This window comes from Pelodiscus sinensis, chromosome 20 (assembly GCF_049634645.1).
Source record: "Pelodiscus sinensis isolate JC-2024 chromosome 20, ASM4963464v1, whole genome shotgun sequence".
NCBI classification, from domain to species: Eukaryota; Metazoa; Chordata; order Testudines; family Trionychidae; genus Pelodiscus; species Pelodiscus sinensis.
In genome coordinates this window covers 28,463,851-28,474,880 of record NC_134730.1, presented here as the reverse complement: position 1 = coordinate 28,474,880, position 11,030 = coordinate 28,463,851, and the positions used below count along the sequence as shown (strand labels likewise).

The following is an 11,030-nucleotide window of genomic DNA, read 5'->3' as shown; positions in this document are numbered from 1 at the left end:
GTTTAGTCCTCCAGCTAGTCCATGTGGAGCCTGAGAATGCTCAAAGAAACCCAAAACACTTCCCAAAAAGGCAGGTCTCATGGACTGTGTGAAAGGGGGTTATTGAAGTGTAAACATGACGAGAGTCAAGGGAGAAGAGCTCTACCAGAAAGGGCCTTACATATGAGGCTGAGTGGCATCGCTATCAAAGATAGGCAGGCAAAGGTGGTCATTCAGTTGCTACTTTCCTTGTTCGTGTCTGAGCTAAGAACTGACTTGGCTATTCTTGTCTCTAAGATCACCACATTCTCCAGGCTTCTGACAGCTACCGACTCTGAGCATTTGAAGGCAGAAGTGCAGGGGAAGGTTCAGAACCTCTCCATCCGGTCCTGGTCTCTTCAGCAATTCGACACGGAACACTCATTCCTGAAGGAAATTCGGTGAGTCATCTGCCTTCTGCTCGGAGGAGCTGACAGTCTGGGCTGAGTTCAATACTGACAGATTGTTAGGGTGGTAAGTATGGGACAAAAGAGAGGGTAGGAAGGAAGAGGGGGCAAAGTTAAGGTGAGGGGGTGGGTAAGGTGACTTGGAGCATATTGTATTATTGCCAAGTTGATAAAGGGGAATTTGTTTCTAAAATTACACTACAATTACATGGAAAACCACGAGTAGTCCTGTGGCACCTTAGAGACTAACCAAAATATATTGCATCATGAGGTTACATGGACAAAACTCACTTCATCAGATGAATTGGAGTGGAAACAGAAACATATATAAAAATAAACAGCAGAGTACCTGTCGATTGTATGACATTTGTGGTTGTTACATAGAGGGGATGTTTAATGTCTTGTTCTCTGTGCAAGTAGCCACGGTTCCTATGGAAGCATTTTCTCTATTTTCTTTTTTGCCCCAGGAATTTCCTTGATTCTACAGATGGACACAAAATCCTAATTATTCAGATGGACTTTGAAGAGGGTTCTCAAAGCGCCCAGCTCGTTGCCTCAGCCAAGTATGTCCTGCTGCATGAGATTGTTGCTGACTGTTGTAAGGTCCCTCCCTCCCCATGCATTTGGGAGCATCACTCGTTGGGGCATCTCGTTCCCCAGTATAGCAGATGTATCTAATCGAGACCCTGCCAGGCTTTAGACAATATCTCTCTCTCTCTCTCGACTTTTAGTTGAAAGCTCAGAAATGCTGAGGAAAGTGGGGGATGGCTACCAAAAAAAGTGGGATGCCAATGGGCGCAAACAGTCCCACTGGTTTCCTTTACTCCTTGCAGGAGTGGGACTACCAAGCCAACAGGGGCACCCTCTGAGTTTGATTTAGCTGATCTTAATTAAACCCATTATATCGAACTCCAGAAGATCAATCCTTGAAGTGAAGACATGGCCTCAGTTTGTGTTTGCCTCTTACAGGAGGGGTGGGGCGGAAGAGATTCCAGTGCCCTGTGGTCAGTGTTGTGGAAGGATGGTATGCGTGCCCTGGAAGCCTGAACAAGGTTGCCCTGTTTAGGGTACCGTACTGAACTTATCTTTGGACTTGTTCCTTCCCTCCTAGATACTCGGCTGTTAATGAAATTAACAAGGTGGAGTTGGGAGACATCTCAGTCTTTGTCTACTTTATCACTAAGCTGTCCCGGATCGAAGGTGGAACCTCTTACGTGGGATTCCATGGAGGTGAGGCTGGCATTTTCAGAGCTCCTGATTTGATCCAGGAGCCAAAAGACTGTTGTGGTTTCCGGTCAGTGCATGCTCCTTTTTAAACAGGGCTGTGTCAGTGTTTTCTGTGGATTGTCAGAGCTGCTAGTGCTCGCTGTGAGCCCCAGCTCACCTGGATCCTCCCAGTGTCTTTTGGAAGCCTGCCTTATTTCGGTACTCAGCACTAAATAAATACTCCTCCAGTTTCATGTGGTAGAAACCCCAGCTGTTGCCCCTCCCCCCCCCCCCCCCACCCGCCACATGGCTAGGCTCAATTTTCCCCAGCAGGTCCTACCAGCCCTGTTGTGCCCTGAGGAGTCTCTTTGTTTTAACTGCATCCTCTGGGCCCCCTTAACAGGCTTATCTTTCCAGGTGAGGAGAATCCCACACTGCCACATCCAGGGCATGTCACTGCAACTTCTTAATTGGCAGGATCGCTGTCCAGTGATACAAGAATCAAACCATGGCAGTTCAGAGCATAAATCATTAGGCTGTTGGGCCGGGCCCGTCTGTTGTGTGGAAGTGTCCATGGAAGTGCATGTTACACACCTGAAATGCCTTGTTCTCTGCTTTCAGGGCTGTGGCAGTCCGTGCACCTCGACGACCTCCGCAGATCCAAGGACATGGTCTCTGATGTAACTGCCTTAAGGAACCTCACTCTCAGCCAACTGTTCTGTGAAGATGTGGGCAAGCCTGAACGTACGCTACATGCTGGGTTCTCCTTCCTCTCGCCCCCTCTCCCCAGGCTCCCTAGGGGGATAGGAAGGAGAGGTCCATGAATCCCAGGCCTATTGATGTGTGGAGATCAGTGAGTCAGCACATGAAAGAAAAGCATCCTCATTCAGCCCAGAGGTTCAAATACAGGGCTGGGCAATAATTTTTGCAGGGGGGGGCCACTTAAAGAATTTTGTTATGTGGTCACAGGCTGGCTCCATCTCTCGAAAGGGGTGGGGCAGAAGGGGCGGGGAACTAGCCTCCCCCCAATGTTGTCAGGGGCAGGAGGCTTTGAATTAAAAACTGCAAAGGGCCTGTGGCTCCTGGACCTGCTACTACCACGTTGCATGGCAGCTGCTTGGAGTTGCTGTGGCTGTCTGAGGTGCTCACGGCTCTGGCCCCTGCCAGGGTAGCACCACGATAGGGAGCTGTTAGCCATTTAAATAGGATCCTGATGCCTGAGCCATCACCTGGAAATTTGGTGGCATGGGCAGCAGGACATAAATAGAGAGCAGCCAGATGCAGTCCGCGGGTCCGGATCAAGGCGGCCTGGATTCGGCTCCCAGGCTGCATCTTACCCAGCCCTATTCTAATAAGAGCTCTCAAGTATTAGAAAAGTTTTCAAAACTGTAAAAAATACCATAAATACAATGTAAGTTTTGTAAACTGGACATCTGCTATTTATTTCTGGTAGAGCAGTGCATGACTCTGGGCATACCAAACATAAAATCTCAGTTTATTCCTTCTTTGGAGGCTATTGAATGGGCTACAGAGGATACATGCTGTTGGGTACCCCCTCTTAGGACTGGAATAGAAGGGCATGCAGCATTTCAGGACTTGATTATGTGAGAAAGGGTCCTAGAATTTGAATAATGGGAGTTTTGCTGCTCAGAATTCAGGTGCTCTGGCTAAGGACTGAGAGAAGGTCAGCATGGGAAACAGTTTCTCACGGTCATGAATAGATTTTTGTTTTTCATTCACCTAAATACATAGAAGGAAAACATACTTTCCAAGAACAACGAGGAGTCCCTAATAAATCTGTTAATCTTTAAGTTACCACAGGACTCCCCATTGTTTTTGCAGATGCAGACTAATGCAGCTACCCCTATTAGGATTATACTTTCCCCAATTCTTCCTGCTTTCTTCTTTCACTACATTCCTTAATGGAGGACTGAGGCCAGCTCTACATTAGACCTGGAAGGTCTGCCTAAGATACACAACTAAGCTACTTAAATAACATAGTTGGCATTGACTTATCTTAAGCCAAGCTTGGCACCGTCTCCACAGCAGGAGGTTGACAGGAGCAAATGTTCCCATTGGCTTCTCTTGCTCCTTGCAAGGAGTAGGAGTACTGGCACTAACTGGAGGCACCCTCAGCGTTCGATTTAGTGGGTCCTTACTAGACCTACTAAATCGAACGCAAGATTAATCTCCAGCACAGCAAGTGGTGACATGGTCTGAGACTAAAAGTGTGGGTTCAATGCCTGCCCCACCAGCTCTGAAATCATGGTCACTTGCTTGTGAAGGCCTATGGGTTCAGCATCTGCAGCTGTGCTTAAAGATCCACACTCAGCTGCTCTGCAGGTGAGCAGAGACTCTACAGATGATCTAGTGCTTTAGTGTCCAGTCTGTAGAACCTCTTCATCCCATTGCCCTAGTAGTGAATTGTGTTTTTCTAATGTGAAGTTGTGTATTGTGATTGCAGCTATGATAGTGGATGGAGAAGAGCAAGAGGAGGAGATGGAGGTTGAAACATCAGTGTCTGAAGCAGAGGAACATGATGTAAGTTCAGTATCCATTCCTTTGACTGACTAAATAGGCCTCTTTGCTCTCTCTAAGATATCACACGTTTTGTACTGAAATTCCTCCCTGACCCTTGCAACGCTGCCATTCACTTCAGGAACACTTGATTATTGAAAATGATGGCCTATAAAAATCAGAATCATTAAAGAAATGATTCTCTACATCACTCCGTGGATTCCCCTGGGCTGCTCTGTCACTCACTCTGAGTCTCTAGGGCTACGGTCTACATTTCCGAGCATTTACCTTCATTCACTTGCAGTTGAAACCATGTTAGTATCAAACTCCTGTCCTTACTGGCTAGGGGACCTAGGCCAGAACCGGGTAGTGCTGGCTTGTGCTCGCCACGCTTTACACAAACTCCAAAGAATATGGAACTGTCAGACTGAATCTGCACAGGACTTGCATCTCACTGATGTCTGCGTTTCCCGGGTTGTCTTGTTGCAAGCCCCTAAGTTAATATCCCCTCCACTTCTGAGTTCTGAACTACATGGGAATCTTGTCCTATCTTTCAGTTACTGTGAGGCGAGGAGCCAGCTCACGGTAGCCAGCGGAGTAGTAAGTCAGGTAAAACATGTAGCCTAGCACAGAAAGGCTCTGAATGGGAGTGAAACGAAAGGAGGAGACAGGAGCAAAGTTGTGTATTTACACAGGCATGTTAAGAATATACTTGTTCCCCCCTCTTTAAACTATAACCATGGAGTGATACTAGATGTTTTCTTTCTGTGCCTGGAAAGACCCAAGTCCTGGACACCACCACTCTAATGAGGAGCTGCGTGCAGAGTGCGGTGGGAATGCTACGCGACCAAAATGAGGGCTTTTGCCGTAGCACAAAGAGAATTGAGATTCTTCTTGGCTTTCTGTCTGATGAAGATGCTTTGAAAGGTATGAGGCTTTGCTTGAAGTGCTTGTGGGCAGCTGGGTTTGTCTGGTGGGCTGAACTCTCTTGTGAGGCCCTCTGAGGAGTGACAGTAGCATCATGGGAACTGGCTTCTGTCCAGACACCCAGAGATGAACCTACTGTATAATTCCAGGGTGGGGGAGGAGAAGGCTGAGAAATCCTTGAAGAGTCTCTGCTTGGCTTGGTTTGAGGTGGTGGGAAATGACCCTTTTGGACAGGGAGCTTTTCTGAGACTACGTAGCCAGAGCCAGTGGGAAGATCCTCAGGACCCCTAGTGTCTGTGCATCATCTCCAAAGTGATGTGCACTTCACTGGAGTTTGTCTGTATAGACTCTATTAATTCCGCCCTTGGGAACTGCCTGGTCTGAGATCTCATTCTCAGGAGCTGCTACAAATCAGTCGTTTTTCTTTGTTGCCTGGATTGTTGATGGAAACTTGGGGAAAGTACTGTTGGTCACTTCCACATTTGGCCTTTGTGTTGGGGTAATCAAAAGGGGTCGCTGAGTTCTCTGCTCTTTCCAGCCTCCTTCCTGAAGATCTCAAAGAATCGTCTCTTCAGCCTTTTGAAGAAACAAGAAGAAAATTTAATAAACAAGGAAGACTGGGTGCTGCTGGAGGCTTTGAACCTTAACGCCCTCCAGGAGGCAGGGACTTTCAGGTGGGGGCAGTAGCTAACCACATTATCATTTGGCAGCTTTTTAAAAACTGTCTGTCTGAATGGGTATCATAAACCATAAGAACGGCCATACTGGGTCAGACCAAAGGTCCATCCACCCAATGCCAGGTGCCCCAGAGGGAATGAACAGAACAGGGAATCAAGTGATTTGGCTTCTGTCAAACAGAGGCTAGGGACACCATCCCCGCCTAGCCTGGCTAATAGGTCCATCAATGGCTCTCTCGCATGTGTTTATCTAGATCTTATTTGAACCCTGTCCTAGGCTTGGCCTTTACAACATCCTCTGGCAAGCAGTTTCACAGGTTGACTCTGCATTGTGGGGGGCTGGATGAGAGGCAGTCCTCCCCCAGCTACAGCAGGTCCCTGGGCAGGATCCTTCAGCATCTGCACAAAGCTAAATAGGCAGCTGTGCAGTCATGCAGCTTTCAGGGAACTTAGGATGGGATGATGTTTTCTAATGTGCATTACTTTGCTTTTATCAAATAGAATTTCATCTGCCATTTTGTTGCCCACTTGGTTTTGTGGGATCCTTTTGAAGCTCTTCGCAGTCTGCTGTACACTTAACTATCTTGAGCAGTTTTGTATCATCCACAAATTTTGCCACCTCACTGTTTACCCCTTTCTACAGATCATTTATGAATATGTTGAATAGGATTGGTCCCATACAGCTCCCTGGGAGACACCAGAGGTTACCTCTCTCCATTCTGAAAACTGACCATTTATTCCTATCCTTTATTTCCTATCTTTTAACCAGTCATCAGTCAATGAGGAGACCTTCCTTACGTTGTATCCCATGACCACTTACTTTAAGAGCCTTTGGCGAGGGAACTTGTCAAAGGTTTTCTGGAAATCTAAGTACATTATATCCACTGGACCCCTCCCCCCGGTCCACGTTTTGTTGATCTCCTTAAAGAATTCTAGTAGATTGGTGTGGCGTGATTTCCCTTTACAAAAATCATGTTGTCATAAAAATGGCTGTACTGGGTCAGACCAGAGGTCCATCTAGCCCAGTATCCTGTCTTCCAACAGTGGCCAATGCCAGATGCCCCACAGATAATGATCAGAAACCGGAAATCATCAAGTGATCTGTCTCCTGTCATCCATTTCCAGCCCTTCTCAAACAGAGGTGAGGGACATCATCCCCACCCATCCTGGCTAATTAGTTGTCTTTTCCTCAACACATTGCATTCATCTCTCTGTCTGACAATTCTGTTCTTTACTACAGTTTCAACCAGTTGGCCCAGTGCTGAAGTTAGACATAACAGTCTAATTGCGAAGATCCCCTCTGTAAACATTGGCATCACATTAGCTATCCTCTAGATTCTAGTCATTTGGTACAGAAGATGATGTAAAGGATAGGTTACAAACCACAGTTAGTAGTGCCGCGGTTTCACATTTGAGTTCTTTCGGAACTCTTGGGTGAATGCCATGTGCTTCTGGTGACTTGTACTGTTTAGTTGATCAGTTTGTTCCAAAACATCCTCTGATGACACCTCAACCTGGGACAGTTCTTCAGTTCTGTCACCTAAAAAGAATGGCTCAGGTTGGGGAGTCTCCTTCATGTCCTCAGCTCTCTGACAGGGAGTGTGTAATGGGGTCGACTCACCAGCATGGCGCCTTCAGCAAGGTGACTTTGGGGAGTTAGCTGGCTGTTCTGACACGTCCCCTTCTGCTGGCATCTTCCTCCATCGGTACGGCATTGTCTTCAGGGCACTGCCCTCCAGCAGTGCCCACTCTGGTCTTTTGTCTGCGCCCCCTTCTGGGGGGCGGGGGTTTCATTGTTCTTCCTTCACTAGTCCCTAGGACCCGCAATTCTTCTACTAGGGAACACCCAGCTCCCTCCAGAACACCCAGTTCCCTTGCACCCTCCAGGCCTCAGTGGCCCACTGCCAGTCCCTCACTAGCCCCTGTCTCCAGGCAGACTGCAGTCCCTGCAGGCCACTCCTCCCTGGCAAAGGGTGTGGACCTGCTACCTCTGCCTACCAGGCTGCTTCCTGCAACCCTGCCGTTAGGCCTTACAGCCTGGGGCTTCCCTGGCCTACCCAGCCTACCGCATCCGCCTCTCGCAGCCTGGCCTTTCATGACTGCCTTTCGCAGCCCCTAGGGCCTCAGGCCTGGTAGCCTGGGTTTGCTAGGCCCAAAAGCCTCCCCAGCCCTGCCGTCTTCCAGGGAGCTTCTGGCTTCCTTGGCCGTCCAGTCTCTATTGCCCTCCGTCCAGAGCAGCAGGCAGGTCTCTCTCCTCCTTCCAGGAGTTGCTCTTTATAGCCTCCATCTGGGCCCTCATTAGCTGCCTCAGCTGGGCTTGCCCATGACTCCACTCTCAGCCCCTGAAGGGCCAGTGCAGGGCAACGCACTGTCAGTGGTACTGTTCAACTGTGTCCCGTCTCATCTATGTACCTCTCTGCTTCCCTTAGCTCTTCCAGTTTAGCCACCCAGGTCTCCAAAGTCCGTACACGGTCTCTGAGGGCCAGGAGCTCCTTGCCTCAAATGCACACCAAGGGCACCTGCCATAGGGCAGGTATTCATACATGCTACACTGGGTGCAATAAACTGGATAGCCCCCGCTCTCTTGCTGGGCTTCTGCCTGCATCCTTTTTTTTTTTTTTTTTTAAATCAGGTGGTTTTGGTTTTAATTTTAAAGACTTAATAAGTGTTTCTAGTCCCATCACACTTTCCTTCTAAACGCCCTCTCCAAAGTGCCCTGTTCCCTAGCTACTCTGGTCACTTAGGATTGGGCTTTTTAAAGTGCTGGCTTTCCAGAGTAGCCCTGTCTGCCCTGGTTAAGGGTTGAAGGATGCTAAAGGGATTAGGGATCAAAGCATCATTAAGAAGCTCTCGGCGCACAGTCCTTCAGACAGGCCGGGCTCGGCACGCGGTCCTCCAGACAGAGTAGAAGTAACAGATGGCACCTTTGTGTGCTCTGACAGTCACTGCCCAGTGCTAGTAACTCTCTAGTCCTGTGTTCTCCGTGCTTCAGAGGGAGTGTGGCCTTAGGCATGCGCAGTTGAGGGGTGGTGTCAGGGAGGGAGTGTATAAGTGCCCTGGTACACTAAATGGAAACAACAGAAAGAATCACATGCCTGAGAAGCCAGTGGAGAAATGCAGGAGTAGGTCCCTCTCCCTGGTTTGCCAATGTCATGGAGAAGATTTCCCTTCAAAGTTCCCACAACAGCCGTGCGTGGACTTCTTACCATGCAGATCAGCAACACTCACTCTCTGCTTTGTGTGCATCCCTTTCTCGGTCACACACAGACACACCCTCTGGAAGCGAGTCCAGAATGTGGTGACGCCATTCCTGGCTCATATGGTGTCAATCGTAGACCGAGACTGCAACCTGGAGTTACTGGTCAGGCCAACCACAGAAAGCTGCGTGAAAAATCTGTGGATGTTCATCTTCAGTGATTTGAACCTTCTGAGCATCCCCTACAATGTGGGGACCAGCAGGTGAGCTGCCAGAAAGCACAGTGGTGTGTGCAGCGCTGACGGGCTATCAAGGTAATGAATCTGTTCTTGCTGGAAGGACATGTAATCGACAGGCTCTGTTGATGCCATCCTGTCATTGACAGGACAGCTTGTGTGGTCCCGTCTTCCTTGCTTTTCGCCCTTAGTCCCAGCCACCAGCTTGACACTGACCTGAGTCATCCAAGCGGGAGTACTGAGCACTAACTGCCCACTGTCTTGTGTTTTGCACGTGTCCCCGCACAGCTCTCAGACCGAGACGATTCTGGTGCAGAATGACATGAAGGTGTCTGTCCACATGGGCAATGAAATGCCCTTCAGCTGGAGGATCAAGGACTATCTGGAAGAGCTGTGGTTGCAGGCTCAGTACATCCCAGGCACCGCAGGTGAGAGCCCCGTTTGAGCTTAGGAAGGAGGAGTATTGCAGTAAACGCCTGTGCTGAAAACCCTGAGTTGTCTCTGCAACTACGTGTTTTCTTATGGCCATGAGGCTGCTTTCAGTACTCCTGTCCCATGTAGGACGCTCGAGCGCTGCGCATCCAGCTTGACCTATTTTAACAGTCACTCTCCTGTGTGCTGGGTAATGGAAATACCTGCGCATATCAAGAGTAGATGTCTCAGTGGATCCCAGTACATTTGTCTTTGGGCCAGGTCAAGTCCCTTCCTGGGACGGGGTCGCAGTCCGGGCACACAGCAGAGTGCACTAGGGGAAGATGGAGTGTTTGAAAATTAAAGCTGCTACAGAGAGGAGCTTAATACAAGTGCCTAGAAAACCAGTCCCAGAAATGGGGAAATATGGTGAGGTGCTTTCTCCTCACATCTGTTGTGCTCTCCAGGTAAACGTTAAAGCTCGCTAGACAATGTACAAAGGCTGGGACAGGTGATCTTGGCACCTGACCAATGCTCCTGCTCGGTAATTTACCAGTACAGTGGGTGACAGTCTTTGGGCTGAGAGGGGAGGCTGCGCTGAGTGCACAGGTGGTGGGCATATTAGGCGTGGGAAAGCACTGCCTTTCCAAACAGCCAGCCTGGACCCACCCATACGCCACCCCCACAATTCATCCTGTAGTCTGCTGGGCACGCAGTGTTACTGCTCCCGAGCACCGGTCCTCCCTGGGTCCGTGTGCGTCCCACCTCTCTGTGATGGTGGGGGGAGGATGGCTTGGCTCTCATGGGGGGCGGAGTCTGGGCAGAAGGGGCAGGGCTGTGGGCGGGATTGTGAGCTTGTCTCCCCCACCCCTACTTTCACCCACCACCCATGGCTGAGTGCATCGCAGCCAGGGGAGCAGACAGTCAAGCAGGACCCTGGGCCAAGGCGTGTGGGGACTCCACACTCTTTGGGAGAAAGGGGCAGGGCTGGGCAGCCGGCCCTCACCCGGAGCATGCCAAGCACCCCGCTCAGCCCTTAGAGCTGCAAGGGGTTTGTGATGGGATGCCACCGTCCCACACTGGAATCCCCGCCGTGCAGGTCCTATTCGGGGGGCCTGGAACGGGGCATCGGCTCTGCATCAGCTGCTCCGGAGCCGTGGCGTGTCTGGTGGCCCCAGGCGCGGCCCCGCTACCTGACCGCTCTGGTGGGGTAGGCAGAGCTCCTCCCCCCTCCCCCCCCCCAACCCCAATGCGGCGTCAGGATATCGGCCCGGCCGGCGGCAGAAGGTTTAAACGCTGCGCCGGCCACAGGGGAGGTGAAACCGATGTGGGCTTGCGCGGTCCCCCCCCCCAGTTGTTACACCCGGGGAGCACGGGGGAGAAGGTTAAGCCCGGGTGCCGGGCTGAGGAACGTGCTGGGGGAGGGAACGGACCC

General features: G+C 50.2%; 1 protein-coding gene across 8 annotated transcripts in view; it reads left to right on the top strand.

Annotated features, from left to right (window-relative positions):
* Positions 1–11,030, top strand: part of RNF213 (ring finger protein 213) — a 104,255-nt gene that overhangs the window by 61,388 nt on the left and 31,837 nt on the right. For all 8 annotated transcript variants that reach the window (XM_075904095.1, XM_075904097.1, XM_075904094.1 and 5 more), the window contains 9 exons: positions 277–419; positions 893–988; positions 1,537–1,655; positions 2,253–2,375; positions 4,096–4,172; positions 4,928–5,075; positions 5,614–5,749; positions 9,020–9,211; positions 9,473–9,612. In XM_075904095.1, the coding sequence (XP_075760210.1) occupies positions 277–419; positions 893–988; positions 1,537–1,655; positions 2,253–2,375; positions 4,096–4,172; positions 4,928–5,075; positions 5,614–5,749; positions 9,020–9,211; positions 9,473–9,612 (1,174 nt within the window). The remainder of the gene's footprint in view (positions 1–276; positions 420–892; positions 989–1,536; positions 1,656–2,252; positions 2,376–4,095; positions 4,173–4,927; positions 5,076–5,613; positions 5,750–9,019; positions 9,212–9,472; positions 9,613–11,030) is intronic.